The following is a 27,670-nucleotide window of genomic DNA, read 5'->3' on the forward strand; positions in this document are numbered from 1 at the left end:
CTTTGTGATTTTCAGGTATGAAAATGCAAGTTGGGATGGCAGAGATTCACTTCCCAAAAGCACAGATTGCGTGGTGATGCAATGCATATTAGCATTGGAGCTCCATTAAAATGTGTGCCCATTTCTTTAGAAGATAATGCTATAAACGCCATTCATTCTCTCACATTCCTTTTTGTACTCACAATCGGATTTACATCTAAACCTGCAAACATATCATGAATGAGCTCAAGACTTCACCCTAGCAGATGTTCGTTTTGATCTGTGTTTTGATCCGTTATGTTATTGCTATCAGCTTCAAAGTTTTAAAATGTGTCTACTAGCGAGGCTCTCGCGTCCTTATAATGAATATTTTACTCGTCCTTATAATGAATATTTTGCTTAAAATGTGTCTATTAGAGAGAGACTTTCACGTCCTTATAATGAATATTTTGTTTTCCTCTTCAACCGATGATCTTACAATTCATTCCTCTTGGGAGCCCATCGCTCTCTTTGGCATTCCAACTGGTGTTTGACTTTGATATCATTTGTAACATCAAGTCTACTTGTTCGCGTTCTTATTGTCATTGACCTTTTAAAATGCGTAGAGAAGTTTCCATATCCTTACCATGAATATTTTGTGTATATATATACCAACCTAACGATCAAAATCAAATATAAATTACAAGTTCCCTAAATAATCCAAACAAATATCATATAAAATTTATATGAAAAATTTTCAACTAAATTTAGGCTAAGTTTAGTTTAAAAAAGAATTGTTTAGGAGAGCCGATTATTTCCAAAAACATTAGGTTTGTTGTTACGTGAGAGTAGAGAAGAAAGAGAGGCGTTTGGGGAAAATTGGTGAATGACAAAGCAAAGCCCACCACGTGGCAGATACCCAAAGGGTCCTCATTTTTCACAGGCCCAGATGGCGTCCACATTATTGGTCCCAGTGGACTTTTCTATTTTATTTATTTATTTATTCCCTTAAAAAAAGAAAAGCATCTGGACACGTGTCTTTTCTCATGAAAAATCCATGACTCAATAATCTTCGGTGATATGAATCGAGCATTCTTCCGTAGCAGACAGCTTTCAGCGATGCAACATAATTACTTCTAAACTCTATACGTGTCCATTCAAATTTTTAGACCCTTTGTTTTTTTCCAATTTAAAATATATTTTCTTTTGGGGATAAAATTTAATTCAATGAAAACATAGCCGTCTGGATTCTGCTCCGAGTTCATTTTTTTTTTTCATAAACGTTCATCTGGTGAGATGTGTTCATTTTGTTCTTGTTCTTCTTCTTCTCTCTTATGTTAATTTCCCTAATTTCTTGCCCTTTTTGAGCCAATGGGGTCTTTAAACCTCTGATTTTAGTTTATTTCTATGTGGGTTTTCGTTGTTTTGGATCGGATTTTGATGGGTTGCGTTGGATCCATGAAACTCCCAAGTTTTATGTGGAAAAAGAGGCGAACCCTTTTGGAGATTTCTTGTGATTTCGCTTTATTTTAGATCCCTCCACCTGTCTCCTTCGAGGGTTTTGTTCTTCTTTATTGGATAAAGGTTAGAGATCCTTGTTTTCTCATGTTTCTGTGTATATAAGAGCTGATAGTGGAGAAAAGATTATTGATAGTTGGGAGTTCTTATCAGAGAGGGAAGAATTTGATGGAATTCCTTCTCGAAATCATTGCAAGGTTAGATCCACTGTTCTTGAATAGATCTTAGGATTTGGAATCTGATTTCTTCTGCTTGTTTTTGAGCTTACTCTGTTGAGAATCTGTGATTTGATTGTGAACTTTGTCATTGAAAAGCTTTGTGGATTTGTGGATTTGTGTTAAAGCAGCTTAGTTTTTCTGTAGTTGATTGCCAAATGATGAGGTTGTAGAGATTTAGGAAGATAGCTAATTATCTGTAGGATTTGTAAGAATGATGGAAGAGATGTCTCCTGCTGTTTCTTTGACACTTAGTTTGGGCAATTCAAAGTCTGATAGTTCAGAAAGTCCTGGTCATGTCGAATACGCACGCCTAAAGTTGGTGACCGACACGGTAGGTTCGATTGGTAATGGTAGCTTCCATGATTTTAATGGTATAGTTGATGGCTTAACCGTGTCGCGCCCAACGGACAATGGTCAAGGTATAAACACGTTTTGGGGGTTGTTACCGAAGAACGGCACGAATTTGAGTGTAGATAAGGAAGATGCATTGTTATCTACTCTGGATTACCCTGATGAAATGATAGATGATGGATTGTTTGGTATTAATGGTGGTGTCAAAATTGGAGATGTTAGTAATGGTCATATTGTTGCTAAGGCTATCATCTTGGTCGAATCAGGGAATATCCCGACCAATGAACTTATTGTCGCGACCGTAAGCCCGGATTTAGAAGTATCTGCCTCGTCAGAGCTGCACGCCGCCCCTGCTGTAGTTTTCGAATCAAAAGGGGGGGATAGTGTTCATAAAGGCGTTCGTAGCGTCTTCGAACGTGATTGTATTCCGCTTTGGGGGTCGGTATCGATTTGTGGTAGAAGACCAGAAATGGAAGATGCAATTTCTTCTGTTCCTTGTTTTGCAAAGATTCCTATCAAAATGCTTGTAGGAAATGATTTGGTGAATGGAATTGGTCAAAGTTTAACGCATATCAACAGCCATTTTTTTGGTGTTTATGATGGACATGGGGGCCCTCAGGTACCTTGTTCTATTTGTGAACCAAGTCTGTATCATAGTCTGTATATAACTTTTGACGTGTTTCTCGAATTCGATATCGTATTATGAATTAAAGGAAGGTTTTTGTGTAGGTTGCTGATTATTGTCGGGAGCGGATACACGTGGCGTTAGCTGAAGAGATAAGAGATTTTAAACAAGATCGAAATAATGGAAGCAATGGAGAGAATTGGCAGCAAGGTTGGGAGAGAACCTTTAACAATTGCTTTCTTAGAGTTGATGATGAAATAGAAGGAAAAGTTGGTAGAACGGTCGGTGGAGATGTTTTCGATACAAGCTTTGAGCCTGTTGCCCCGGAAACTGTTGGCTCGACTGCTGTTGTTGCGTTGGTTTGTTCATCACACATCATTGTTGCGAACTGTGGTGATTCAAGAGCAGTCCTATGCCGTGGTAAAGAACCCATGGCTTTATCGGTCGATCATAAAGTACGCTTCGATCTCGTATAGAATGATAGAGCAACCTCTATATCTTTTGAATGAACTAACGAATTCTAAATGTGATTTTTCAACAGCCAAATCGGGAAGACGAGTATGCTCGGATTGAATCGTCTGGAGGCAAGGTCATTCAGTGGAACGGACATCGTGTGTTCGGAGTTCTTGCAATGTCTAGATCGATTGGTACGTTATTTCTGATCCAATGCTTATGCTCTTGCTTGTGCACAGAAAGATTAGATTATCTGATTCTCCTGACTAACAGGTGATAGATATTTGAAGCCATGGATTATTCCTGATCCGGAAGTTATGTGCTTTGCTCGAGCGAAAGAAGACGAGTGTCTTATTTTAGCGAGCGACGGACTGTGGGATGTGATGACAAATGAGGAAGTGTGTGAAGTAGCTCGGAGGCGGATTCTGCTTTGGCACAAGAAACACGGGGCGTCGGCTTCGTGTCTCGGCAATCGAGGCACGGGAGTTGACCCAGCTGCACAAGCTGCTGCAGATTACCTCTCCATGCTTGCTCTCCAAAAGGGAAGCAAAGACAATATCTCTGTGATTGTAGTGGACTTGAAAGCTCAAAGGAAGTTCAAGACCAAATCTTAAACGTACCCTTTCGAGTTCATAGCTCCTCGAGCAACACGGTACGGTATGGTACGTTTTTGCAGTTTACGACTCGTTCTAATGAGTTCGAAAATATAGAAAACTGTGTATGTATCATAGAACATTTCCTCATGGAAATTCAGCAGAAAAGAAAGAAAGAAAGAAACAGCATCCATCTGTAATGAAGTAGTTCTAATCTATGCTTCTTTGGTTTCTTTCCTCATGGAAATATGGTTCTTCTTATATTATATACTCTCTTCATTACACTGATTCGGACTGACTTGATTAATGATTTTAATCAGTTGAGTTATTCTCGAGTTGGCCAGCTAACTGTGAATTTAGATTTGCTTTAACGTGCGGAGGTAGTACGTATTTGACTAACATGATATGATATTGATACATTTACTACTTACGAGTTTACGATGATAGCATGCACGTATTATGAATGATCTCACCAATCCATCTTTTAAATTTTCATTTTAATATCGGTTTGAAAATGGATATACTTAATATATTATAGATAAAAATTAAAAATTCTTATATATAAAAAAAAATTCAATGTGAGATCCCACATCGGGTGGAGAGGGAATTGAGACATTCTTTATAAAGGTATACAAACGTCTCTCTAATAAACATGTCATTTGTTAGTATCAGAGTCAGATACCGAGTGGTGTGCCAATGAGGACACTGGCCCCAAAGGCGAGTGGTGTGCCAATGAGGACACTGGCCCCAAAGGGGTAAAAGGACACTAAATTGTAAGCCAGTGGTGTGCCAGTGAGGACACTGGCCCCAAAGGGGTAAAAGGACACTAGCCCCAAAGGGGTAAAAGGACACTAGCCCCAAGGGGACAGAGATAAATTGTAAGCCAGTGGTGTGCTAGTGAGGACACTAGCCCCAAAGGGGTAAAAGGACACTAGCCCCAAGGGGATAGGGATAAATTGTAAGATTGTACATCGATTGAAGAGAGGGGAACGAAACATTCCTTGTTATAAGGTGTGTAAACTTTTCCTTAGTAGACGTGCTTTAAAATCGTAAGACTGACGATGATACATAACTAGTCAAAGTGGACAATATTTTCGAGTGGGCTTGGCTCTTACATTCAAATATGAAACTCGGGTGAAGGAGGCCTGAAATTACCTACTTAGTTGAGTTTTTAATATTTTTTTGTTTTGATATTTTTGTCCATAGCTCTTAAATTTTCATCTATTACCCTCAAAATTGGGGCCAAAGTTTGAAAATTGAAAAGAATAATTAGTTTTTAAAAACATGTTTTTTATTTTTATTTTTAGAATTTGACTATTTCACTATCAACATAAATATGATATTAAAGATAAAAATTATCATAAAGAAATTGGAATAAAATTTAAGTAATTATAAATAAATAAAAAAACTAAATGTAATAATAAAAATTAGCAGTAACTAAGGATTATTTGCAGTGGCATAAATTTAAATAATTACAAAAAAAAAAAAAAACTAAATTTAATAATAAAATTAGTAGTAATTAAGGATTATTTGCAGTGGGAATCCAACTCTCACGTGAGCTTGGAATCATATCCCACCAAACATGGGCTGTGCTGTCTCCAGTTCTTCACTATTTCACACAACAACATAAAAATTAAACCCCGATTCTTTTTCAATTATTATTTTAAATAACAGTTATTTAATTTTTACTATGCAATTATTTAATTTCAAATATATTTTGCACATTTAAATTACATCCTCTAAATTTTTTAAATAATTTTAATTTAAATAAATATATGGTTAACCCAAAAATACAATTTAAGTATAGTTCTTTTAAACTTATTTTTGAATTTTTAAAATTATTAATGCTTTGAAATATATTTATTATGGTAGAGATTGGAATATTTACAGTGACTAATAAATAAATAAATAAATAAAATATGGATATGATTTATATGGCTCCCTTCTCTCCACACAGTGGCAACACAAGAACACTTCTTCCCCCATTAGGAAAAAAACAAAAGCCAAAATGGACACACCGCCGCCACTTCGGCCGGAACCAACTTCCGGCCGCCGCGACCTCCGCCGTACTACACCATTTCAATTCCTTAATTTCGATGCCTTTCCAATTCTCTTTCTCGTCATTTCTCTGTTTTTCATCTTCGTTTTCTCAATTTCTCCATTTTACAGTTTCAGTTTCAGTTTTCGTTCATTAAAGCCTCAATCAACATGGAAAAGCTTGGACTTCCTCTGTTTGGCTTTGGTCCTCTTCGCCATTGCCTGTGGGCTTCTCAGCAAAAACAATGGCGAAAACACAGTTCGTGAAGAAATTTACAGAGCTTCTGTTACTTCAAATGATTCAGAGATGAGCTACAAGTCAAACCCATCGATCCCAAATCAACGGAATGGCTACGCAGATCGGACGGATCAGATTCTTCTCCATTATCCGCCGGAGATCGCTGGAGTTGAATACTGGCGGCTTTCCGGCGGGGGTTATATAACCAATTATCAATGTATCAGTTCAGATTCTCTTCAGCATTGTCGAAATTTGAAGGAATTTGAAGAAGGGTTTGATTCCAAGAGAGATTCTAGAGCTACATTTTCTGTTAATGATGAAGAAACTTCCCCTTCGTTTTCGCGTCTGTATCAGATTTCTGTTCCTCCATTAGTGACACCTCCCCAGCTTTCTTCGCCGCCGGGTGCGGTAGTTGTAGCGGAGGTAGAGAGAATAAATGAAGGGGATGGAGATTTTGAACCTGAATTGCTCGGAGAGGATTTTCAGGCAATGGAAGTTGAAATAAGCAAAAATGAGAAACAGAGAGAGGTAGAGAGTAAAGAAACAAAGAGGAAGAGGAACAAGAACAAGAACAAGATGAAGAAATGGCAAAAGGGTGTTGAGAATTTCAAAGAATTCGTTACTCCACAACATCGTTTCAATCGGAATTTATCTCCGCCGCCAGCGCCAGGGCCGCCGGTGACGGTTCATCAATATCAAATTTCGAGTATAGTAGGCGAAACAAAAAGAGGTTTCCCATCTCCACCAGAATCCTCGCCGCAAACACTCATTGCTGTGCGAACCCAGAATAGCACCGTCGAGCAACCGCCGTCAGGTGGATTAGCTCCGCCGTCGACGACGGCGGAATTGCAGATTCTAATGAAGGGGGAATCTAAAAGAAACGAAGATGCAGAGAGAAAAGGAGCGAGATTTTGTGGAAGTCCGGATGTGAACAGTAAAGCTGATAGCTTCATCGAGACATTCAGAGCGGGTTTGAAATTGGAGAGGATGAACTCGATGAAGGAGAGGCAGAGGAAGACGAGGACATCCATTTTGGGCCGTAAGGGCCCAGAACAGTAAGTTGCTCGGCCCAAGTTCATTTTTTTTTTATTTGTTGGTTTATTGATGACTAAATATATAATTTCTTTCCTAATTATTTCCAATCATTTTTCAATTTCAAATCAACCATATGCGAGGGAAAGTTCAACCTATAACCTTGAGGATAGATGTTAGGAATCTTGAGGATAGATGTTAGGAATCACGACTCACTAGTCGTATGATATTGTCCACTTTGAGCATAAGCTATCATGACTTTACTTTTAGTTTCCCCAAAAAACTTCGTACTAATGGAGATAGTGTTTCTTACTTATAAATCCCGTACTAATGAAGATAGTGTTCCTTACTTATAAATTCACTTCGTACTAATAGAGATAGTGTTCCTTACTTATAAATCTTTTCTTCGTTAGCTAATGTGGGATTACTCATCTCAATGATTCTCAACAATCCTTCCCTCGAAGGAAGTACACCATAGAGTCTTCCCTAAATTCTCAACAATCTTTCTCTAGAGCTCTCAAACAACCTCCCCTTAATCGAGGCTCAACTCCTCCCTCAGAGTCTTCCCTAAATTCTCAACAATCTTTCTCTAGAGCTCTCAAACAACCTCCCCTTAATCGAGGCCAACTCCTCTGGAGTCCTCGAAGAACACCCTTTGTTCGACAATTGAGGATTCTATTGACATGACTAAGTTAAGGACATGATTCTGATACTGTTAGGAACCACAACTCTCCACAATGGTATGATATTATCTACTTTGAGCATAAGCTCTCATACCTTTGTTTTTTGTTTTTCTAAAACGCCTCATTTCAATGGAAATAGTGTTCCTTACCTATAAATTCATGATCTTTCTTTTAATTAGCCAATGTGGGACTATTCCTCTTAATAATCCTCAACTATAGATGCATGATTGCATGAAAATAGATCGTAAAAATTGAATAATGAGTAAACAATATGTTCGTATATATATCATGAAAATATAAGAGATAAAAGGATACATTTGAAACTTTAACCTATATGCATGTCCATCAAACTATCACTATCACTACAGGGATACATCAGGATTTATACAGTTGACGGTTACTTTATTTCTATTTACATGTCAACATTTCCATACTCCCACAGCTTGAAGTTCAGTGTATAATTCTATACTGTATATTTGGGAAGTATGCACTATTATTTCAGTCCTTTGTTTGAATTTTTCATATGAGTATGATCTGATTACTGGGTAGATAGTTCAAGATGAGTTTAGGCAGCAAGTTTACTAATGAGGTCAGGTAGAGAATGATCTTGCCTAATGAATTCAACCCACCTCGCTTTGATGCGAACTTGCTCAAGGCTTTGCTTCAGATCCATAGCAACCATTTCGTGTGGGTGGGTTGCAAAAAACGCTTCTATTTCGTCTGCTTCCTCATTGCTGCAAAACTGACAAGAGGAGAATACAAGTGTGAGCCCAAAAAGTCTCAAGAGATCATAATTTACACAGCAGAAACCATTGTTTGAAGTTCAACTTGGACAAAGCGCTATTCTGAATAGTTTAATAGCTTACCGGAGTGATAATGTCACGGACGAAGTTGGTTAACAAAATATGACCATATTTGTTAAAGATGGGCTCCCAGTTCTCCTGCAAGTTTTAGCAAGTATCCATCAATATGAAGTTCAAGAAAGAGAATCTGTTATTTGTTGTTGAAATTCGAAGAAAATAGCAATAACGCAGCATGAAAGTGCTTGAGCCGAGGAGGAGAATTCATTGGGACCAAAAATTGGTACAAGTGCCATGTGACATCAACAAACTATATATATATACATGGTTGTTACTGAAACTCTTCCACTCTCAGACGAGACAGTTTTTGCATCTTATGGAGCTCTCGAATAGCCTCCCATTAATCGAGGCTCGACTCCGTTCTATGGAGCCCTCGAACAAAGTACACCCTTTGTTCAACACTCTAGTCACTTTTGACTACCGGCTCACAATTCTTTGTTCGATATTTGAGAATTCTATTGACATGGCTAAGTTTAGGGCATGGCTCTGATACCATGTTAGAAATCACGACTCTGCACAATAGTATGATATTGTCCCCTTTAAGCATAAGCTCTCATGGCTTTTCTTTAGGCTTCTCCAAAAGGCCTCATACCACTTGAGATAGTATTCCCCACTTATAAATTCATGATCTTCCTCTAAATTAACCAACGTGGAACTCACTCCCAATAATCCTGAACAGAAATTGCATACCTTAAACCATTCCCATGCCCTGTGACGACCCTCAAAGCTTATTCCTGAAAGCCCATAGATAACGTCTTGCTCTCGAACCTAATGATGACAAGAGAAATGAAACTTCTAAAAGCTATGAATATGAATTTTGTATCTATCAAAGGTTCTTACAAATTAAGGATGGCAATACCTCCTCTGAAATAAAAAAATCCAGTGCTTCCACAAGTAAATCTGGGTCTGGACAAGCAGCTAAAATCCCTGTATAGGATCACGAATTTTAGTATGACACAGGATATTGCCTATCAACAATTTTACCATCAATAGCTTTTAAAGGATTGTAAGAAACTTACGCAAAATTTCTTCTTTGTCTTCAGCTGTTTCAGCTTCTCTGTAGAGTTGTAACATGGATTCAAATCCATTCCTACTAGAAACGGTGGCTTTCCTCATGACAGCCAAATAAACAGCCTAATACAACATCTCAAATTTGTAATTGCTAAAGATCTCCAAATGAAGAAGACAATCTTGACACAATGGTTGTTACCTTCTTTGTGTCAGCTGAAAAAAGAGTGGTCTTTCTATCTCTCACATAAGCTTGAAAACGATGCATTGCTTCATCGTGAGTTTTACCATCATCAAATGAGACTAGTGCCCCGTAAATTTTTCCTCTCAGTATAGCACTTGAATGGCCCTCACCAGGTATTGCCTCCCATCCTAATTTTCTGCAGCAAATATTATCATGGTCAGCAATGCAATAATATGTTTGTAGAGTTTTGATGATGAACTTGAATGTAATATTGGGCACCCTGATAAGAGATTTCTTACGTGGCAGAGAAGTGGAGGACATTGATGAAAAACTGTTTCAATTCAAAAACTAAATCAGGAATGGCTTCAGTTGCAATGTTCACGATCCCATTACAGACCTGAAATAGAAAACTTGAGAAGTCAATGCGAGCGAACATAGTTGCCTGCAAGATGCAATTTTAGAGGTAAGAAACATATCCTTTTTCCTCACATAAATGAGCCTTGAAGTCACAATGTAGTCAAGCTCTTTCCTGTACACATCAATTAACGAAAGCACGGATGATAATGATTGATGACCAGCTTGACAAAGTGCATATGCATCATCTAAGATACCTGCAACATAACTCAATTGTTTAATAGCTTTGTGAGTTAGTGAGTATTTAAAAAATAAAAACTGTAGGACTTATAAATGCAGCAGGGTTCTTTACACTGACCAAACTTGTCTGTATCCGACAGTAAGCTGTTTTCTATTGCCTTCCTCAATTGAGATTCAAGCTTATCATCATATTTTACCCTATAAAAACCACTCTGGCTTGTGTTCACTTTGATCCAAAAATTTCCATCCCCTGTGTTTGGTATTGTTCCAGCAAAATCTTTTGATATATCGACCACATGAAACTTCGTTTCCAGAAGGAAGTTTTTGTGTTTGTTGTATGAACCAAGTGAAAAAGTGATTGGAATGATCCATTGGCTACCAGAATGCTGCCCAGACAACAAGAAATGTGACTGCAAAAAGAAGAACAGTGTCAAACTTCCACTAAAGAATCCAAGCTACTTTTCCTTCTAAACAATTTCATCAGTTTTAATACCTGCTCAAATTCCAGTGTAGTATCTCTGGACTTCACATAGATAACAGGATACCCCATCTGTTTCGTCCAGGTGTCCATCATTAAGTTTATTTGTGTACCAGATTCCTCGGAAATGACAGCCCATAAATCATCTGTTTTCGCATTTTTCCAAGCGTATCTCTTTATGTACTCACTCAAAGCTTTCTGTTTCACAGCATCACGCATCAAAGGAATAAACTTGTATAAGTCATGAATTAAGGAAAAGTTGGTCCTGAAATCTTTAAGATTACATAAGATCTTGAATTGCGGACATCCACGGATATATAGAATGAAGAATTGTAAGCCTTCAAGAATACTCATAATAATTTAAATAGCTGGTCATTTCACGAAAGATAAATTGGATGTGAACTCATCACTCACTTGAAAGTTGTCATCGCCAAGGTATATCTGTAACATCTGAATTATTGTAGATCCTTTCTTATAGCTTATAGCATCAAATTTGTCATCAATTGAACGAGCAGGGTGTATCTCCATCTGTATTATCAATTCATTTGAAATTGCTTTCGATTTTACTTCCCCATGAACTAAGTTAGATCTCAAAAGCTCATCAATGAAAATACCGGCTAGCTACCACTAGGTCAAAGTGTTTCAAATTTCATTCTAAAAAATCACTGGGAATAAGCCTATTAAATGTGATGGATGAGGACAACAAAGCTATTACTCACTTCAATTGGATGAGATTCTTCCAATGCATCAATAACTAGGCCTCTAGCAGTCTGTTGGAGAAATTGTGTCCACATTTTCCACTCAGGAAACAATGTGTCAATTGCCATGTAGCTTATCTAAAAGTTGAATATCATACATGAGGATGATGATGCATAAATATTTCCTATATAACATAAGTTTGTAAGTAGGAAGAAAGCTCAAATTACCCATGTAGCAAAGCCCTCGTTTAGCCATAAATCACTCCACCAGGCCAAAGTGACCAAATTTCCGAACCAATGGTGTGCAACTTCATGTGCCACACATATAGCGAGCTGATAAGAACAAGATGATTTGCTTTAATGTTACTCAATTTATCTTACTGTTCAAGCCTTTTTTGTGATTTACATAGGTGAGATGAATGTAATATTTTCTTACTTCAGAAAGATTCATATGAAAACAATGAAGAATGCTAAAAGACTTAAAGGGTATATCGATATCCGTAAACTTACTATCTGCTTGTTTTCAGCACTTGAATGTAACTCATCATAGAGCAATAAATTTTCACGATATACGATCAAACCATTATTCTCCATAGCCCCACCACCAAATTCAGGAACAGCAACCATATCCAGTTTAGGAAGAGGATAGCTCATTGAGAAGTACCTAATAATTTTATAATTACAACCTGAGATCACTCAAAACTAAGATGTCATGTAGAACGGGGGGTGTTGGTTCCAGACCAAGGAGCCGGGAGGGGTAGAGAACAAAAAATTATATTGATATCCAATGATGCAGAATATATACTTTCATACTAGTTTGTTTGAGTCAATTCATCAAACACTATGGTAACATATACTAGACAGGGAAAGGAAACAATGTCTGGTGGTAGAATCCTTACTTGGTAAAATAATCGAGGACCTTGACAGCAATATTTAGGGAAACTCTCCCTTGCTCACTCTTTCCCAAAGGACAATATACACGAACCTTTATCCCTGGACGAATAGATGAACATTTATACAACATAATGGAACTAACCTCAGATTGTTACAAGGAAAAATAGAACCTCAAGCATAATAGACCTTCTGCCGTGGTGTCTTCAATATAATCCAACAAACCAACCACAAAAGCCACCAAATAGGTTGACATATTTGGAGATTCCTCAAAAGAAACGGTCTTAATGTCCCCATTGAGCTTTTCATCCAAAACAGGCATGTTGGATAGTGCCATCAACTCTTTTGGTATATCTAATGAAATTTTGAAGCTCGCCTGCTCGTGGTAAGACATATCAAAATTAAAAGACAGGATACCCTTGCTTAAAAATTCAAAGAAAAGAAATGAAATTCAATGCCACGATGCATCATGACGATGATTTTTCTAAGACACAACCTTAGTTAATGTTAATGATGATGAACGTGTGAAGGCTAAGACATGCATGTTGCTTACAGTAATATGTGAACGGTATATAGGGTTGTGCTATATAGATGATTTAAAGATGAAAACTATAGGGGCCTCATCCATTTTGTGTGTACATATATATCCGGTTACTTCCCCCATTTATGATGACGAGTACGGACGCGTACACTACGATGATGATGATCATCATGCCTCGCATGACAATCAGGAGTCTTTTGACTTCCGGACGTCGCTACGAACAATTAGCTTGACTATGATGGCTCCAGGGAGGGTGCGAACCGTCTGGGGATCCACACTCGCACGTGTGGGTCGTATGTAGGGAAATACTACACATCCAATTTTGTCTGTACCAAAGGTCACCCCTATGATGGTTTTAACGATAGGCCCCTAGATCATGAGTTGCATGTGTTTGCATTCCCTGATTCCGATAGTGAGATCACTTACTGAATTTTCTTAAAATACTTAAATCGTGTGCTACTTCTATTTCAGGTAAAGGCAAGACACCCCTATACGGCTGACGACAACATCGCAAATAAAGACCATAACACGTACATAGGATAATAGTATTTTGTTTTCTTAGACTTAGGTTAATATACAGTGCTTTTACTTTAATATTTTAATTGTTTTATTTATTTTTTCTTTATGTTGTTTTAAAGATGCTTTCGAACACGTAAGTCTATAGCAGTGTTTTAAGATGAAGTTTTAAATATTTAATTTTGCATAAGAACATAGATGAAGTTTTAAATATTTAATTTTGCATAAGAACATAGATTAGGATGACGGTAGTGACTTTAGGTTAATGAAAATCTAGGATCTTGCTTAAAAATTCAAACAAAGAAAAGAAATGAAATTCAAAAGAAAACCATCAAATAGAGTTCAGCATATCCAATTTATAGAGATACCTTCAGGGCAGGTTCATCCCAACATGGAAAACACCGCCGTGCATCCACTGCTTCAAACTGAGTAACTGCCATATTCTTCTTCACACCTCCATCAACATAAGTGCTGGGAAAGATCAAAAGAACAAAGGCACTGTTAGTCTCTAACTTCATTTTCCATGTTTGAACTAATTTTAGTACTAATTGTTTGAACTAAAACTAACAAACTCCATAGTTAGTAGAGTACTCTAGTGATGAACCAAGAATAGAATTGGTACGAAGAGGACAAATTATAATTGAAGGATACATATACTGAAAGAACTTGTATACTCAAATCAAGCATCAGCAGATGATTCTTTCAACTCTAGGATTATAATATACGATTAAGAAAAAGGTAAATCAGATCCAAGACAGAGGGGGGAAAAAAACCATTTGTAAAACCCCTTCAGATGCCCGTTGAGAGGAGCAGAAAACTCGATCTCCAAAATTCCTTCCCCAACGCCAAGCACATCGTCAAACACCAAAACGAGTATCTCGTCTTCTTCATCCAGAATAACATGAGAAGGCCTATAACTCTGCAAATCGATGATTGCTAAAATTAAGTAGAAGATGAAGCGTAGTTAGAACAAAGGCGTAGAAAATCGAAGTGTTTAATAACCTGAGCGTTGGAGTTGGAGTTGGAGTTGGAGTTGGAGTTGGAGTAGGAAACTCCATGAACGTCGAGCTCCAAAGCGTTCAAGACGATGAACTTGGTATCATTGAGAATGGCGAGAGTAATCCGTACGATTCCTGAGAAAGAACAGGCAGAGAGATCGGTGTTGAGATGAAGATCGTAGCGGTTTGGAATTGCGAAGTTGGGGAGCCTGGATTGGCCTTTGAATTGAGCTAATATCTTCTGCTTCTGCTCCATAATCCTCAAACGAGAAATTCAGAACTGAGAACACAGTGTCTGTATCTGCGTGAGTGAGAGAAGAAAAGTTGTGAGGCAGTGGAGAAAGAAAATGAAATTTGCCTCCATTTTCCGTTGCTGACAGTTGCCTCTCCTTTCTTTTCCCTCACTACTTTTCGTTGGATTAACTATTTTCTTTTGAATTTTTTATTTTTTATTTTTTTTTTAAATTAAGTTTATAAACACTGGTAGATTAATTTAGTATATGATGGCGATGCTTTAAAATATTGAACATAAAAATTCTTAAATTTTAAAATTTATTTTTATGGGGATGATGGCTTATCCCAGGGTTTACAAAGTGCTTACCAAAAGAAAAATTCAAATAAACAAATTATATCATTAATATATATTATTGAGGTCACTTTCCACAAAATAATAAAATATTACAATAAATTTATATATATTATATATATATATATATAAAAGAATAAAGATAAATGGGCGTCCAATAATTCTTTTATGAACGTCCAATAAGTCTCCATTCTTTTCTTTTCTTTTCATAAACAAAAAATTCGATCTCTATCATCCTATTTAACTATATTTTTTATAAAATAAAATTTTGGATCCAATAATTTTTTTTCAAGTTTAACTTTATTGTTATTTTACTCTATAATTTAATACTTAAAAGTTTGAAATAGTAAGACATGTAATTTGATGGAATTGAAAGTTTAGGTTAAAATTGATGCAAGTTAAAATTGATTTTTCTTCCTAAATTCCAATATATTAACATAGCAACATTGTATTTACAACAATCAACCTAAACTATATAATAGACTTCTTTTTTTTTTTCTTTTTTTTTTCTAAGTTCAAGAAGTAAAATAGACATCATAAAAAAATCTCAAATTTTACTAAATAAAAAAGATTATAAATGTTAAAAAAAAAATCAAAGACATGCCGCCCACCCATTTAATAATAATTTACACCCTGATGTTAAAAAAATCAATTAAACTCGATGTAATTCCTCAACTACTTCTAAAAATAATTGTAGCCACTTCAATAAATGTCTCTAGATTCACATTTTGGTTAGGAATCACCGATCTCCATAATGATATGATATTGTTTACTTTGAGCAAAAAGTCTCGTAGCTTTGCTTTGAGCTTTCCCAGAAACCTTACGTCAATGGAAATAGTATTCCTCACTTGTAAATTCATGATCTTCCACTAAATTTTGAGCTTTCCCAAAAACCTTATGTCAATGGAGATAGTATTCCTCACTTATAAATTCATGATCTTCCACTAAATTAACTATCGTGTGACTCACTCCCAAAAATCCTCAACAATAATACCTGTAAATTCCTTCCTACTTAGTCGAAAGCACGGATAAATTTACATCAACATTGAAAAGAGAGGAATGAGAAGAACGATTCATACAAATTATTCTCTGGTTTGAAGTAAAGGTTAAGCCACAGCAGAGAAAGGAGTAAAGGCAATAAAAGGAAAGGGGAAAAGGAGATTCTCAGAAACTGCAGAACAAGATGTAGGAGATTAAGATGAAACAGAACCAATCCATTGCAAACTTGACCATCAGTTTTCACTTGCAGTTTACAAACTGGCATTTCATAAAACATGCCAAACAGATTGCAAGCAGGAAGCAAGTGGCACTTTTACTACACCACTACATGAATCAATAGGAAACTACCAAAACTAATATATATATTGGGAAAGATAGGGCAGGGAATATCAATGGAGAATGAAAGCCGTAATCAGAATGAGCTTGTTAAATTGGCAAAACAATTGACAGAATGCGAAACCCACAAAAGAAGAGGCAAAACCAAACAAACAAAAAAATGTAGGGTAGTGAGCCGAACTCTAGATGTACACAAATCATTGCCGCCGAAATGAGACTCGACTTATTGCGCCTGATGAAGTGCAGTGGTGATCCAATCAGAGGCAGCTGTTTGGACGTCCAAATCAATGTTGGGGGTGAGGGAAAAGGGGGTTACTGCAACCTGTTTATCCAAGGAAATTTGTTTTATCAGAATATGAAAGAAAAACTAAAGAAAAGTGAAGGAAAAAGCATTCTGAGGGGGGCAAAAAGATCAAACAGAAACTTATTCTATTCATGTCTTTAAATCGTTAGGACAGGAAAAAAGGGTTGTTGTACTGGGAAGAAAAAGAAAACAAAATAGATAATTCAAGATGGTTATCGATTCCTTTGTCAGTTGTCACGTTGTTACATAACTGATCCACTTAAAGCAAATAGAGTTCCTTTTTGGCTCAGGCCCACGTACAAGTGCAAGGGTACTCTTGGGAATAGTTAAGCACTATAGAAATATGGCAAGGTAAATTGATTACTAGAATTGAGTTTGAAGGTTATTCAACTTACAAATCCATTTTCAAGGGCTCTAAAATCCAGATCATCGTCCTTGATATCATGCTCCTTATCCTGAAACTGCACGTAAAAAATAAAAAATAAAAAAGTGATTCCTCATGATATTACAACACTTGATCATGTCGCTGAGAGAGTCTAGCACAACCAGAGTTTTTTTTTCGACCCTATCCACCTGATTTCAACAGGTGGACACAATTCTAGAAGTTAAAAGCATTCTTCAAGCAGAATCCAAAGTTTCATTTTATAGTGAATACCTCCATTCTGAAGAACTTCTTCACCCGCCCAGAATCAGATTTTCCCACTGCTCCAGTTGATTCAATTTCCACTATATTCTGCCGTTGTGTGGTCAAACGGCGAGCTGCTCCCTAATGAAAAATAAAATTTATTACTCTAAACAACAAAAACAGACAGAGTGCAGAAAGATCCTTCCTTTACAAAATATAAATTATTAAGACAAGATGACAAGATGGTACAAGATCAATAACTCCACTAATTAAGAATACATAAATGTGAAGAAGCATCATAATTTCAAGCTACTTACAGCAGCAGAAGCATCTCGACCAAGTTGTGCAAGCTGAAGACCAATACTTTGCTGATTAGACATATAATGTCCTGCAGGCCTGTTGGCCGTAACAGCCTGCCAATTTAAAGTAGATCTCCACAGACTTTGCTTTGTTGATTTAAATCCCTGTCAAAAAATGTCAACTATTATGACCAAGAGTAGCAGGAAATTACATCCTGAGACAGAGAATCAAAGATAGCAAAACAAACTCTCTGCTTTTCTTGAAGGGAAAAAAAGAAAAGAAAAAGATAGATTACTTGTTTTAACCAGAAGCTGCATAAGTATTTTAGAAATAAAAACAATTATAAATGGCGAAAAGGAAAAGATTAGGCAAAATGTTTCTAGAACCGATATCCCTGGGATAATACAAAGGATCATGTGACTAAAACTGTAATTTTGACTATACTGAAGCAGTGACCAATTAGCCATAATCTTTTCAAGCTGTTAAAATAGGTGAGGACCATACTGAGAAAAATATAATAAACTAGTAAAAGAGGAACAACATTGCAGGCGTTAATACAAAGTAGAACAAATTGCAGGTAACTTAGAACCTAATGCCAACTATCGTCATTCAGGAACTTGAACGGAAGTAAAATACTCTTTATCTACTAACTAGAAAACAAGCTAGTTCTACCAGACTCTCAGTTAATTCTCCCTATATAATACAAAGGAATAGGTTTCCTTCAAGTTATAGTTATAGTTGATTTTGATTAAAACACTCCACTAGGCATTCCAAAGATCATTCATCACTTATTTTAGAGATAATCAAGGAGAATCATTCAAGTTCAGGCAGAAGCAAAATTCAGATGAAATAACACCCCAAGTTCGTAATCACAACCATGTTTGGAATACATTTATCCACCAAGTTAATTAGAATAATTTTAAATTTTAAAGGCAAAAAGAAAGTGCAAAACCTTGTTCGTCAGAGGTGAAGTAGGTATTTCAATGTTGAGAGAACAGCTTTTAGGAAAATTTCCCTTTTCTATATCGCTCATAGCTGCATTTATCAAAGGCAAACAGACCGACGCAGCATCCTTGAAGTCACTTTCTTGGCTTTGATCCTTCTTCCTGAAGTGAAATAATTAAAGGAAAAACTACCTTAAGGGTAATAACTAAGCATCAGTGAAGCTCGATATGGAAAATAGAAAATCAACTGACCAATTCAGAGATATTGATATGGATGGGACACCACAAATCAATGCCTCCCTTGCTCCAGCAACGAGGCCTGAGTAAAACCTGGCAGATTTAAACAATCAATTTAGCAATGGATAAAGGATCAGATCATATTCATAAAGAAGGACGAAATGATAATTATAGTGAGGACAAACATTACGGTCTACACTGACAACTTCATGTAACAAACAGAACTTACATGTGATGACCACAGCTCGATCCCCGGTTAATTCCACTAATGACCTGAAATGTAAACCAAATATATCCTCATGACATGTTACTGGAAATTAAATTAGATCTAGAAAACCCACAGCTACAATTTATAAATGCTAACCAGAAGAGGCTTCGACCAGGAAAAAAGAGCTCCAGACATTGCTAATGAGACACAATCTACAGGCGTTCCTGAGGAAGAGTTACCTAGCGTAATTAGGCATTGAAATTTTGCAGCCTGCAGGCAAGGATTCATGCTTGTGTACAACCAATAGCCAGACAGAAAACAAGTTTTAAATAGACTAGTTACGCAGTGAACATCAAGACTCTGGCTGGTAAATTAAGCTATGACAACTAAGTAATTTAAACCAATAAAAGATCGGAGGAAATTTGATACTAAAACAGGAGAAATCAGAGAATATACAACCCCAAATTTAATCAAAATAGATCGTATTCATGGCGGAAAGACAGTTGAAAAAATAATACAGAAGGACAAGCGCAGCAGTAATCAAACCCGAAACTTCATAGGCTGTGGCACCGTTAATTTCAGCAGAACTCACGGCAACAGTTTCTCGAAGAGTCACAGAATGACTCGAAACTGATTTGTCCCTGCAGCGCAAATTCGCGAACCATATAAATCACAAGTGATAAATATTCAATGACGAAGATACCAAGTAGAGGAATCACACATACAGATGAAAGCAATAGAGAACACATTATGGTAATCTCCATAACAAGCAACAAAATTGAAATAGAGCACAAGAAGCAGAAAAGAAAAATCCAATCCAGTAAAAGATGGATAAAAAAGAGAAAACATAAACTCACGATTGCGGAGCGCAGACATAGACGTTATATGAACCTTCGCGAACAAGGCCTTCAACGAGGTAAGTAAGGCCGGGAGATTCGATTCCTTCGCTGTTAGTAACAAGAATAATCGGCTTCCGAGTTCCAGAATCCTCAAGATTGGCATCAGAAGTAGAAGAGGACGGCTCAACCGATGCACTAACATCCTTAGATTCTTCGCCTCGTTCACCAGCACCCTTCTTGCGAAGAACATCTTCAAGATTGGAAACAAGGCCCGGAGGCATGAAGTTCTTCTTGACAGAAGTAGAGGAAGCCATAGAGTTAGATTCAAAAGGGGAAAGAAAGAGGATAAGGGGAAATGGTGATTGGGAAGGATTGAAGAAGACGAAGAAGAAGCTTGTCTGCAAGGAATCAGAGATCAGAACCCTAAAATGAGAGGGAAATGAGGAGAAGAAGAAGTAAAGGGAAGAGCAAGAATAAAGCGCTGAAGAAAATGAAAACGGTGAAATCGGTGAGAAGGGAGGATAGATTGGTGGTCCGGTTCAAACGCCGTTACATTCGTAGCGAGAGACGGAGGGAAAGTTTACTGGTTTGGTTTTTGTGGCGTCATGTCATCTAAAATGGTGAAGAAGAAACAACAGTAATATAATGGAAACAAATAATAATAATAATAATAATAATATAATAATAAATGTTTTTTTTTAATTAGCTAAAATAAAATAAAAATCTAGCTTTGAATTATATTTAAATTATATGGTCAATTTTATTTGTTATTTATTTATTTATTTATTTATTTATATTTAGTAGTATTATTATTATTAATTATTTGATCGACTTCACAATTATAGATAACATTTATGTTGATGTATACAATTTGTTTACATTATTACCCTTACAATTATGTATATTATGGTCAATTTTATTTGTTATTTATTTATTTATATTTAGTATTATTATTATTATTATTATTATTAATTATTTGCTCAACTTCACAATTATGGATAACATTTATGTTGATATATAAAATTTGTTTACATTATTACCCTTACAATTATGTATATATATGACGTCACCTAGATGGACATTCCTTAAAATAATTTTAATTTGTGTTTCCATCTTTGAGGATAATTAGATATAAATTAATTTAAACTCAAAGGTATTATTAAAATTATCCACAAATTTAAGTAAATAAATTACAGTTTCGATATAGAATTAAAAAAAATTATAAAAAAACTAAAACTAATAGTTATTTATTTGTTTGGTCACTTTATAATGATACCGTTCTTTATTTTTGTATATATTATTCAATAAATTTAATTATAAGGATTAAAACAAAAATTTAGGCCTATTATCATTTTATTGAGTCAAAAGTTTAATCAATAAATAAATAAATAAATGAGACTAAGGGCAATTAAGAGATTAATCATCCGCTGAAATTTGTAAGCTTTGGCGGTTTTTTGGACGCAAAAGAGGATGATAAATTCAAAAAAGGTGGAAGAGAGAAATTGTGTGAATGAGTTGGCTTGCTTAGTGGATTCCTTATGCTGACGTGGTGGAGCTGTTTATGTTTATGGGTTACACGTGGGATTCTTGGCCCGGACAGGGAATGGGGATACACTTATCCCGTTCCGTTGACACTTACCTCCCCGGATCCAAACAAACGTGCAATTAAGATGGTGTAGAGAGTCCCCAGACAAAGCCAAGTCAGAGTCAGATACGGTACGTTTCAAATCCGATTCTCTTCGCAAAATTTAATGCATTGCTTCGCTTTACAACATTTATGGCGCTGCAGAAGCAAGCAACGATATTTCTTCAATTGCGTATTCAAAAAACTATAGTATAGGGTCTATGACATTAAATAATTATTTTTTAAACCTAAATTCATAGAAGATAAAAGAGGGATTAAAAAGAGTCAAATTTTCTAAACTTTCTTACATGAAAAGCTGACCTCCAAATGTTTGTGGACTTCTTTCGAAATTATTGTCCAAAACGTAAAATTCAATTTAAAAACACGTCAAACAAGTAAATCACGTTTTGGGTCGATCTAAAATTTCGGGTTAGTGACCCGTGTTAGATGAATACGATTCTCCACAATTGTATGATATTGTCCATTTTCAGCCTAAACTCTCATAGCTTTGATTTGTGCTTCCCCAAATGCCTCGTACTAATGGAGAGACTATTCTTTGATTATAAACTCTGACCATTCCCTAAATTAGCCAACGTGAGACTTTCATTATCCAACAACTCGAACAATTCGAATAGAGTTCACAACTCAACTCAATTAAACCCTCTATCTCTTAGTTAGGTTAGGTCCGGTTATTGAGTTTTTTNTTTTTTTTTTTTTTTTTTTTTTTTTTTTTTTTTTTTTTTTTTTTTAAATATACTTATCAGCAATAATATTATTAAATAACTAAAATTACATAAAATACATCTTATTTCTTTTTAAAAGTATGGTAGAGATAGGTTGGGTTGTAACCTTATTTTTTGATTAGTTAAGTTGACTCGTCCAAAAAATGTAACTCACAGGCCAAATTGAATTTTTGGTTTTCAAAAAAATTTAACCAACCCAAATCGAATATATATATATTAACTCAATCTAATTAAGACAGAGTTTAAATTTAATTAAATATCATATTAAAATTTTAATTGAAATAAAAACCACAAATATAATATCATATTAAAAAATGATTTGGTGTTAATTAAAATATCAACGTCAAACCACCTTTAAAAAAAAGTTTGAAAGCTTGAAATCAAAATTATTTGTTCTCCAAAAATTTAGTCAAAATCAACTTTATGTTTAGATCTTGTCCATTTCTTCGTTACAACTCAAGCCCAACATGGACCATCCATTTTCCAAATTTTATTATTTCACTTTTTTATATATATAAGCTAAAAAATTAATTTGTTACTCATGTGAGTAAAACTTAAAAAAATGAACGAGATAATTATATTATTTTTTAAGGTAAAAGAGCTCTCGACCATTCTTAAATTAAAATTAAAATTTTAATGATAAAATATATCGTAAATAATTTGTGCATTAATTAATCTTAAATTTTCACATAAATTTGCACGCAATTTAATATTGTTGAAATGAGTGAATGTCATAATTAACAAAAAAAAAATTTGGTCGACTTCGATTTTCCTAACACAAATTACTATTTAAAAAAAAAAAAAAAAAAAAAAAAAAAAAAAAAAAAAAAAAAAAAGTTATTATGACTAAACTTTAGACGGTTAATAATATTTAGTATTGTTTATGATTGTTTTTAGGAAGATTAATCAATGTGGGCTAAATGGATAGGCGATAAACGAGTTTAGAATGGATGAAGTATCATAAAATTGAATCGCATGAAGTTAAAAGTAGGAACGTTCGACCAAAACATCTTATGTGCATTAAGTTGAACCTGAAACTGTACGTGAACTTAATGTTGAAATGCCTACGAGCTAGATTGGTTAGATGAAGTTGTTTGAATCGTGAATAACATGTACTCTATGACCTTATTTACATGTTATTAATTACGTTATTATATTTGTATGAACCCCACTGAAGCATGCACTTCCTCACGAAACACTGTGATATACCATGAATGTACATCTCATGAGTAATTCATGTCAGGATAAACCATGAATGTACCTCAGACATGTTCGAACCTTATTTTTTTTAATTATGTTTTCATATAATAATTACAATGTTTGATTAAATGTCATCACTAAGTTTACTAAGTTTGTATTATGTGTGAAATTATTACGATACTTGATTAAATTTAAGGTTAAATGGGATTGTAAGTGTAATATGATAATTGTGCAGTCGGTAAAATTTTTTTTTTTTTTATTATTTTTTTTTTCCATCAAAATTTTGAATGCACAGCTTTCAAACGACATGTCGTCCAAGCGCTCGGTGGGCTACACGTCGGGAAAGAATAGAAGCTTCGAACCGAAGTCGTTGCTCGGCAACGGCGGTGCCGAAAAACAGAATATTACCGAAATTTCAGCTTCCGAAGTCTTCGAAGTGGCGTTGAATCAATGGAGATAGCTGGCGAAGACGGTTCAAAGTTAGTTCCACGAGAGCCAGTGACGATTTTCGGAAGAGGCTCAGGTTTTGCTTGCAAAGATCGAACAGTTTCTCGTCGTCACATTTTAATCGAAGCTAAAACCTCAGAGAACAGTAATGGAGTTCCCATGGAGCCTAGGGTTTCCTTCGAGGTTATCGGAAAGAATCCTATTTGGGTTCGGAGTGGAAAAAATGGCGAAATCAGAACATTTAGATGTTCGGAAAAGGGCGAGATGGTGCCTGGCGAATCGTTCTGCATGGGCGGGCAGGAACTGATGTGGTTCGAATTAAACAAAATCGGTGAATTCGAAGAAGGGGAGAAAATTTGTTCGCGTTCTTCTGATTCGGAGGATATCGATGTTTCTGGCATTGATCCTGTCAAAGGTTTGCTCCCAAAACCTATATAATTTTCCCGATATAATTTAGAGGAAAGTAACCGAAATCATCAAATTTCCAGATTGTTAGCGAATTTCGCGTAGGATTTTGACAACGAAAGTAAATTACAAACGATAAAATTGTATAGAATTTCCAATTTGTGAACCGATGATACTGATTGTTCTTACTGTTTCCTTCTCAGAATTTGTTTTGTTTTGTTATGTGGCACGAATTTGAATGCTGTCAAAGTTTGCTCCCAAAAATCTATCAGGGAAGTAATGAAAATCACAAGTTTTCCTCATTGTTAGCAAATTACGCTTAGGATTTTGATGACAAGTAAGAATAGGCGATTCTATAAAGAAAACAGATAGAATTGTTTTAGAAGTTCCCAATTGTAAATCGATGACAATGATTTTTCTTACTGTTCTTCGTGTCAGAATTTGGTTTCCTTGCCAAAGGACACGAGTTCGAATGCTATGGCAATCGAGTGATTCGTGATGCAAAAAAGTGGGACTGGTTTTTGGATGAGCCGAGAAAAGACAGTGACGACGACGAAGATTATGGAAGGAAACAGAAGAGCAGAGTAAGGGGAAAGAGGAAAAAAGGAGCAAACAATGACGATGAAGATTGGACGGATGAGAATGAAGATGCTGTGGGAATGATTACAAAAACAAAGAAGTTTCAAAGACCCAAATACTCCACAAGGTCAAAAGACAGCAATAAAACTCACAAGGATCAAAAGAAGGCTGCTAAATCTAGTAAAGACTATGTTGAAGAAGATGAAGATGATGAAACTTTAGGAGGTTTTATTGTAGATGATGAAGTAGATAATGAGGAATTGATGAATGAAGATGAAGACGAAGAAGAATTTTCGGATGACGAGGAGGACGATTGATATTGATGACGATCGATGAAGCTAATGGCTTTGGTCAGGCTGCTGCTAACATAGGCTTGTCCTAGAGAGGTTTGTCTCTGTATTGTACTTCCCTTTTAGCCTCATAATCTTGTGAAATATAGAAGAATGATCAATTTTATGTCGTATTTCAAATTGTAGGTTGAAAATCATTTTCAGTTTCTTTTCCAGTGGTGGATTGGATTGTTTTTTATGTCGAACAATTGGAAGGCCTCCTTGTTATCGAGGAGGCCACCATATTGTGACTGATAGTTTTGCACGGTTGGAAGAATGCGAGAGAAACCATTAACGTACCTCGAATTATATCTAATAGTTATTAGGCGTATACAAATTCATCCGATAGTCATTAATGTGGTAGCCTCATTGCATCTCATCTCCTTTATAGGCTTCATTCCCAAACCCTAAACCCATTTATCTGAAGTCCTGTTGTTTTCCCCTTTATATAGTGTCTCTTACTGTTGTTTGTATTTCTTTCTTAGCATTAGTTCTTTAGGAAATGGAGGGAAAGTCTGCATCACTCTTACTCTGCATCACTCTTACTCTGCATCACTCTTACTCTGCATCACTCTTATGCATGAGCCTGCAATACCTGTAGTTTTGTCAGGTGCCATTAGGGGAACGAAGCATTCCTTATAAGGATTTGAAAACCTCTCTCTAGCAGATGCGTTTTAAATTGTGAGGCTGACGACGATACATAACAGGCTAAAGGGGACAATATCTGTTAGTGGTGGGCTTGGGCTATTATAAATGGTATTAGAGCCAGACACCAGGCGGTGTACCAGCGAAGACGTTGGGCCCCAAAAGGGGTGAATTCATCGGTTAGAGAGGGGAACAAAGCCATTCCTTATAAGAGTGTGGAAACCTCTCCCTTGCAGACGCGTTTTAAAATCGTGAGAATGACGGCGATACGTAACGGGTCAAAGCAGACAATATCTACTAGCGGTGGATTTGGGCTGTTACAGTCAATCATCATCATTTTCCTGAACATGGTAGCCCAAGACACTATATCGACATTTGTATTAATGCCATCGAAGCTCTTGCTTCGACTACGGGATTATTTTAAGCTACTACTACCCTCAAAAGTTATTCTTATACGTAAAAGGTTCAATATTGGTCATTAGTTCACAAGGCATGAACTAATAATATTGTTGAGATCTAACTTAGCACATTTTAGAGATTGAAAACCCTTAATTCCATGTTGCAGGTAGTATCTTGTAGTTTGTTTAGAATGATTTGTATAGCTTGTTTGCCCTCCATAATTTCATATTTGAATTCATCTGAGGCATAGACCTTTAGGCTTTAGGCAATTATTTCGTCTTTCGAATCATGAAAATTCCTTTTTTCACTATTTCTGATTGAATCATAGTTAGAATCATCTCGAGTTGAATTGAGTCACTGCCTTTTGTTTAGAGATTCTGAATGACAAGCTTTTTTGACTGCTTTGAATCATTCGTGGAGGTATATTACCAAGCACGTACATTTTATCCCATTCCATGTCCAAAGCTATTCAAATTCTCAGAACTTCACTAGAATGATTCTATTCCTTTTTACTGCTCAACTTCTTGTGAATCACTTGCGCTGTAAGTTTTGGCCTTATCATGGGCGTGAAAGATCATTGTGAAATTATAGGTAGCTTCTCAGGGTGCCATCATCACCACCCCACTGCCTTCCCCAGCTTGAAACATCAGCAGAAGGTTAGTAATCTTGTTCTTGTTACATAAAACCTCATATTAAATCTTTGTTGTTGTCTAAAGACAGGGCTTCTGTGGCAGGATCTAAGGCTTGCTTGCTTTGGCTTTGCCAGAATCTGTTTCTCAATCCGCTTCTATTGCTGTTGCTGTTTGTCACAGTCATGCTTGTCTAGGGCGTATTGTCTATGGCCGTATGTCCATGCCATGTCAAATCCTTTATTTACTTTCTTGTTGTATTGCTTTTATGACCGTTTGACGATCTCTGCACTGTTTTCTAAAATTTTCTTCTCAAAACAGAGCCAGAAGCTTGAACATACGTAGTTTGGTCGTAGGTGACACAATGAGTGCCACNAAAAAAAAAAAAAAAAAAAAAAGTGCGATTGTGACAAGATAGCCAAATCTCATGGCTTGTTCGCTCCGACTCCTTTGCCTACCACCTTGAACGATGTCATATACCAAATTAGCCAGCATTTTTCTAATATTATTCCACATTAACATACTATTAATGTTGTTGAAGATTGAATAGAATTATTAAAAATACTTTGCATTTTTCTAATATTATTCCACATTTTTCTAATGGAACTTTGCATTTTATTTTAAAAAATGATTGAATTTACAAAAAATTCAATAATACCACAAAAAGTAAAAAAAAAAAAAACAAAAAAAACAAAAAAAACTTTTAAAAATACCTTTAACGTTATTTAACATTTTTTTTAAATATAAAAAAGCAATAAATAAATAAGGTACCTACGTATTTCAAAGCCCAATGGCGGTCCAACATTCTCTGGTTTCGT

The 27,670-nt window shown here is 35.8% G+C and overlaps 5 protein-coding genes across 7 annotated transcripts; 3 read left to right on the forward strand and 2 right to left on the reverse strand.

Moving 5' to 3' along the window:
- The first annotated feature begins 1,047 nt into the window (after nt 1-1,047).
- Nucleotides 1,048-3,998, forward strand: LOC111790944 (probable protein phosphatase 2C 50). The gene is made up of 4 exons (XM_023672076.1): nt 1,048-2,664; nt 2,775-3,125; nt 3,212-3,317; nt 3,397-3,998. The coding sequence occupies exons 1-4, from the start codon at nt 1,906-1,908 to the stop codon at nt 3,735-3,737; spliced, it is 1,557 nt and encodes a 518-aa protein (XP_023527844.1). The 5' UTR covers nt 1,048-1,905; the 3' UTR covers nt 3,738-3,998.
- A 1,636-nt stretch (nt 3,999-5,634) lies between these two features.
- LOC111791412 lies at nt 5,635-7,091 on the forward strand. Its single transcript, XM_023672738.1, has one exon. The coding sequence runs from the start codon at nt 5,725-5,727 to the stop codon at nt 7,048-7,050; it is 1,326 nt and encodes a 441-aa protein (XP_023528506.1). The 5' UTR covers nt 5,635-5,724; the 3' UTR covers nt 7,051-7,091.
- Nucleotides 7,092-7,962: 871 nt separating this feature from the next.
- On the reverse strand, nt 7,963-14,867 carry LOC111789757 (aminopeptidase M1-like). The gene is made up of 19 exons (XM_023670437.1): nt 14,479-14,867; nt 14,250-14,395; nt 13,845-13,947; nt 12,609-12,795; nt 12,428-12,521; nt 12,039-12,192; nt 11,757-11,861; nt 11,550-11,666; nt 11,245-11,358; nt 10,846-11,028; nt 10,471-10,762; nt 10,248-10,369; nt 10,058-10,155; nt 9,777-9,954; nt 9,586-9,700; nt 9,426-9,493; nt 9,257-9,334; nt 8,573-8,647; nt 7,963-8,448 (listed from the first exon to the last, which is right to left on the reverse strand). Exons 1-19 carry the CDS (start codon nt 14,728-14,730, stop codon nt 8,272-8,274), a joined length of 2,658 nt encoding a protein of 885 aa, XP_023526205.1. The 5' UTR covers nt 14,731-14,867; the 3' UTR covers nt 7,963-8,271.
- A 1,386-nt stretch (nt 14,868-16,253) lies between these two features.
- On the reverse strand, nt 16,254-20,475 carry LOC111791874 (5'-nucleotidase SurE-like). Its single transcript, XM_023673376.1, has 10 exons — nt 19,871-20,475; nt 19,560-19,654; nt 19,170-19,237; nt 19,035-19,078; nt 18,821-18,898; nt 18,577-18,730; nt 17,642-17,788; nt 17,355-17,465; nt 17,095-17,160; nt 16,254-16,717 (listed from the first exon to the last, which is right to left on the reverse strand). Exons 1-10 carry the CDS (start codon nt 20,164-20,166, stop codon nt 16,619-16,621), a joined length of 1,158 nt encoding a protein of 385 aa, XP_023529144.1. The 5' UTR covers nt 20,167-20,475; the 3' UTR covers nt 16,254-16,618.
- A 3,289-nt stretch (nt 20,476-23,764) lies between these two features.
- LOC111789972 (protein BFR2) lies at nt 23,765-27,176 on the forward strand. Of its 3 annotated transcripts, XR_002814431.1 has the most exons (4): nt 23,765-24,281; nt 24,710-25,236; nt 26,815-26,879; nt 26,958-27,176. XR_002814431.1 is itself a non-coding variant. In XM_023670715.1 (2 exons), the coding sequence occupies exons 1-2, from the start codon at nt 23,870-23,872 to the stop codon at nt 25,165-25,167; spliced, it is 870 nt and encodes a 289-aa protein (XP_023526483.1). In that variant the 5' UTR covers nt 23,765-23,869; the 3' UTR covers nt 25,168-25,323. The 3 variants fall into 3 exon arrangements, 1 of the variants encoding a protein (XP_023526483.1); XR_002814432.1 differs by lacking the exons at nt 26,815-26,879; nt 26,958-27,176 and adding an exon at nt 25,327-25,701; XM_023670715.1 differs by lacking the exons at nt 26,815-26,879; nt 26,958-27,176 and having other exon boundaries at nt 24,710-25,323.
- Nucleotides 27,177-27,670: the final 494 nt, after the last annotated feature.

This window comes from Cucurbita pepo, chromosome LG03, assembly GCF_002806865.2.
Source record: "Cucurbita pepo subsp. pepo cultivar mu-cu-16 chromosome LG03, ASM280686v2, whole genome shotgun sequence".
In the NCBI taxonomy this organism is placed as follows: Eukaryota; Viridiplantae; Streptophyta; class Magnoliopsida; order Cucurbitales; family Cucurbitaceae; genus Cucurbita; species Cucurbita pepo.

Excerpts from the sequence above, each read along its gene's own strand:
- LOC111791412 (XM_023672738.1), top strand. The coding sequence starts at position 5,725 with ATGGACACACCGCCGCCACTTCGGCCGGAACCAACTTCCGGCCGCCGC.
- LOC111791874 (XM_023673376.1), bottom strand. The coding sequence starts at position 20,166 with ATGGCTTCCTCTACTTCTGTCAAGAAGAACTTCATGCCTCCGGGCCTT. Across the intron at positions 17,466-17,641 it reads GTCGAGATGCTTCTGCTGCT|GGAGCAGCTCGCCGTTTGAC; the intron begins GTAAGTAGCTTG and ends ATTTTTCATTAG. Across the intron at positions 16,718-17,094 it reads GAGCCCTTGAAAATGGATTT|GTTGCAGTAACCCCCTTTTC; the intron begins GTAAGTTGAATA and ends TTGGATAAACAG.
- LOC111789972 (XM_023670715.1), top strand. The coding sequence starts at position 23,870 with ATGGAGATAGCTGGCGAAGACGGTTCAAAGTTAGTTCCACGAGAGCCA. Across the intron at positions 24,282-24,709 it reads TGGCATTGATCCTGTCAAAG|AATTTGGTTTCCTTGCCAAA; the intron begins GTTTGCTCCCAA and ends TCTTCGTGTCAG.
- LOC111790944 (XM_023672076.1), top strand. The coding sequence starts at position 1,906 with ATGATGGAAGAGATGTCTCCTGCTGTTTCTTTGACACTTAGTTTGGGC. Across the intron at positions 2,665-2,774 it reads ATGGACATGGGGGCCCTCAG|GTTGCTGATTATTGTCGGGA; the intron begins GTACCTTGTTCT and ends GTTTTTGTGTAG. Across the intron at positions 3,318-3,396 it reads TGCAATGTCTAGATCGATTG|GTGATAGATATTTGAAGCCA; the intron begins GTACGTTATTTC and ends CCTGACTAACAG.
- LOC111789757 (XM_023670437.1), bottom strand. The coding sequence starts at position 14,730 with ATGGAGCAGAAGCAGAAGATATTAGCTCAATTCAAAGGCCAATCCAGG. Across the intron at positions 11,359-11,549 it reads AAGAATCTCATCCAATTGAA|ATGGAGATACACCCTGCTCG; the intron begins GTGAGTAATAGC and ends TTGATAATACAG. Across the intron at positions 10,370-10,470 it reads GTCGGATACAGACAAGTTTG|GTATCTTAGATGATGCATAT; the intron begins GTCAGTGTAAAG and ends GTTATGTTGCAG.